This window comes from Prosopis cineraria, unplaced genomic scaffold (genome assembly GCF_029017545.1).
Source record: "Prosopis cineraria cultivar Desert tree isolate PC_DT_omini unplaced genomic scaffold, ASM2901754v1 PC13, whole genome shotgun sequence".
NCBI classification, from domain to species: Eukaryota; Viridiplantae; Streptophyta; class Magnoliopsida; order Fabales; family Fabaceae; genus Prosopis; species Prosopis cineraria.
The window spans coordinates 204,639-208,416 of NW_026555344.1; the positions used below are offsets into that span (position 1 = coordinate 204,639).

At 35.3% G+C, this 3,778-nt stretch overlaps 1 protein-coding gene across 1 annotated transcript; it reads right to left on the bottom strand.

The window, feature by feature from the left end:
- Positions 1-1,893: 1,893 nt before the first annotated feature.
- LOC129290888 (dehydration-responsive element-binding protein 2A-like) lies at positions 1,894-2,774 on the bottom strand. Its single transcript, XM_054927955.1, has 2 exons — positions 2,391-2,774; positions 1,894-2,301 (listed from the first exon to the last, which is right to left on the bottom strand). The coding sequence occupies exons 1-2, from the start codon at positions 2,772-2,774 to the stop codon at positions 1,894-1,896; spliced, it is 792 nt and encodes a 263-aa protein (XP_054783930.1).
- Between the last annotated feature and the right edge of the window lie 1,004 nt (positions 2,775-3,778).

Consider the following 3,778-nt stretch of genomic DNA (forward strand, 5'->3'; position numbering starts at 1 on the left):
CAAATCACATAATTGTAAAAAAAAATACCAATCTTCTTCATAATAATTTTTCCTGAGAAAATCAACTTTATTAGTTGCCAAAAAAATACACTGGCATTAATAGTCAAAGCAAAAAAAAAAATTAAAAACCTGAGTACAACCTAACACATAAATTAAAAAAAAATACAAAAATGACATGACAATACAAGGAAGATTAAAAAAAACATAGAAGCAAAGTTGGCCAATCGAGTTTTTTTACAGCAATCACTTCAGACAATGAAAACAAAATTTCTAGCAACATAGCAAGTAAAATATCAAACAAAGAAGACATAATTTTAAAAAGCCATTCCAATAAACACATCTTTTTAGAGCTCTTCCTTGCCAGCCAATTTGCAGTTTCATTATCTTGGCAGCCACCAAGGAAAAATGCATGCCCTTGGCCCGAGTCTTTGACAACTAGAATATTCTGTAAAACATCAAAACATTGCCAATCATAATCAAAGGATTATGATTTGACATTGATATGTAAATTTTTTGCAATTGGTCTTCCAGCATTCAACATGAAAAATTAGAATAAGATGTTTAGATAATGCTTGTAAACACAAAAATTTCACGCTGTTTTTAAATTTGCCATTGATGCATAAAAAATTTTGCAATTGACGTTCTAATTTTTAACATGGAATATTAATGTTGCAAAGATTGGACACCCCTCTTCCACCATTTATTACTAGCAAAGTAACAAACTTTGTAAGTGATAGTCTATGACCTAGATGACGCTAATACTATTTGTTAATAATGAAAAGCAACTACTCAAGAATAGAGGGAGAGTAGAAATGAATAATATTAATAGAAAAACATCATATCTTTAACTTAATCTCAAAACTCAAGTTTTTGACTATTTATTATATATTAATTATTAATTTTAACTTAATTTATTTTGTTTAAGACTTTTTACATTAGCTTAAATCCGTCCATTCAAGATATTAATTTTGTTGAGTAGGTTGGATTATTATTAGTTTTAAAAATTTTAGAGTATAGAAACAAAGTTTTAAATCACATAACTTTTTCTTTTACTATTTTTCATCTCATTTCATCCTACACATTAAGACAGCACTAAAAAATCAGGATGAATGGAGCATGGTATCCTAAGCATGCAAGAGAATTGTATCATGTGTATATGACATAACTATACTTGGAGTGAAGTAATGAAACATAACATTGTTGAAACGTCTAAGTTGAGAATACGGGATGAGGGATGCTGGGGATTGATTCACTGCTCAATTATGCAACGCTCCCTTCTTCCTCCGTCTTCATTATTATAGCCGCAGCCATCTCCAGTATGTATCTCTATACAATTCTGTACAGTCAAATCACAACAATAATACATGAACACCAATTAAACCCTTTTCGATCTCACAATATTTTACACTCATACGCATCATACAAAAGCTGGGGAAAGCTTGGTCTTTCGTCTGATTCCAAACCTTTAATTGTAGATCTTGTCACAATATTGTTAAAAGTTTGCTCAAGTGTTGTTTGTTTTAATTGAAGTTTATATATATGTTCACGGATATATACACTATCCCAGTAACAACTGAAGAGATGCAATAATAAACGAAACTTTGCTTTAAATAGTAATTAAAATCAGCTTAGATGTCATGTCTAAAACACGAGAAGCAACTCTTCCTTTTTTCTATGTTCAAACGCATGCTTATAAGATACAGAGCTCTTTGACCTCCACGCACATCCTTCGTCAATTAAGATGCTCTTTAACCATGGAATTCAACTGTTAGAGAGAGATAGACACAGTGGTGGGTTTCATTAGTTAAATTAATGAAACTAACCACTGCATCTATTTGTTTCTAATTACATGAACTGCATGGTCAGAGAGCATCCGAATTAATTTTATGACCGTCACTTGCCGCCAATATTATTATTATTATATGGAGATCCAAAAGCACTGTTATCTGGAGGCCCGCTGAAAGTTGGAGGCACGAGAACCGAAGAAGACACCTTAAACCTCTTGCTCCTCGATCCTTCATCCTGTTCATCGCTTCCATTAATTAAACTGCTCCCATACATATTATGGTTACCATGATCCGGACTATCCACCCACCCCAACAGCTGCTCCAGATTACGCCCTAATTGCTCGCCGTCGGCATCTGAACCTTCCGAGTGCCGGAACCCAACCCACTCGGGGCTGCAATCCGATAAGGTCGAGCTCTCCCAGGAACTAAATGCACCAGGTTGATTCCCCACGGGCGGCACTATTATGCTAGGTTGCACCACTTTCTCCACCATATCACAAGGGATTTGGCCGAACTGATAGTGTCCGTAGTTAGAAGCAGTCCTCCTGTGGAATATGCTGGCGAGGGTGAAATGGTCCGTTACCCTGCTCTTGGATGCCTTACTACTGCTGCGCCGCCATCGCTCGCCCTGGCCATTATGCTCTGAAGATTCTTGCTCAGTTTGGCTTTCAAAGAAGCAAAACTCAGTCCACTTTGCTTCGATAGGTCCTCGTTTGAGGCGGCTGAGACGAAGTTGGTTCTGGCGTTGTCGCCACGAAGGGCCCGGGCCGCCTCGTCATAGGCTTGGGCCGCCTCCTCTGGGGTGTCGTAGGTCCCCAGCCAGAGCCGAACGTGCTGAGAAGAGTCCTTGATCTCGGCGACCCATCGTCCCGACGGCCTCTGGCGAACCCCTATGAAGCGTTTGAGCATCGTGGCCTTGTTGCTGTTATTGGATGACGAAGGACCCGAAGTTGCAGAAGCAGATTTGTCAGTTCCAGCTCCTGCCATGATCAGAGAGATTCAGAATAAGGTTTCGGTGTGGGTTTATTTCAGTGCTGTTTGGCTAGCGTGTGAGAGAGAGAGAGAGAGGGAGAGAGAGAGAGAGAGAGAGAGAGAGAGAGAAGGAACAATATTGTGTGTTTGCTTACGAATGGCGCAAGTACTGATACAGACCTTGTGCTATAAATACGGACTCAGTTTAGATGAGCACCGTGGTGCTCAGCACTAAAACACTGCCGTTTGACACTGTTTTTTTTTTCTTTTGCTTTTTTAAACCACAAATTTATTATAATAATAAATAATTATTATAAAATTATTATTTTAATATTTAATAAATTAATAAATGTTAAAATGTTAAAATTAAACCTGAATAGTTTAAATAAAAATTTTGGTTTTAATATTGAAAACTGTACTAACAAATAAAAAATGATCTGAACCATTTAAAATAAGAGTAGGGTCTGGTAAAATGAGCCAGTTTCTCACACTATAGTAAATTAATATTTGAATTTTTATTAAAAAAATACTTATATTTAATACTTGATTATGCCTTGAATGATATCATCTCTCGTAAATAAACAATTGTGCAAAATCAATAAAATAAAAAAAATATTTATATTTACAGTTTTAATTTTTTTAATACAGTTCTAAACTATTCATATCAAAATTTATATATAAACTGTTCAAGTTAAATTTTAATGAGTTAATCTGTTTATATTTAATTTTGACATCTTAATATTTATTAGTTTATTAAATATTAAAATAATAATTTTATAATATTTATATATTATTGTTATAATAAATTTGTGGTTTAAAATAGTAAAAAAAAAAAAACACTGCCAAACGGCAGTGTTTTGGTGTTTTGGTGTTGAGCACCACCATGGCGCTCATCCTAAGATGAGCACCGAAGCTGATTCCCTATAAATACACACGCTGACACAAGCAAGCAAGTAGCAAAGTGACGGGCGTTTGGCTGCAAGTACCCATATTCATTAACATTCTAGTTATTATAAATA

Excerpts from the sequence above, each read along its gene's own strand:
- LOC129290888 (XM_054927955.1), bottom strand. The coding sequence starts at position 2,774 with ATGGCAGGAGCTGGAACTGACAAATCTGCTTCTGCAACTTCGGGTCCT. Across the intron at positions 2,302-2,390 it reads GCGATGGCGGCGCAGCAGTA|TTCGGCCAAATCCCTTGTGA; the intron begins GTAAGGCATCCA and ends GGACACTATCAG.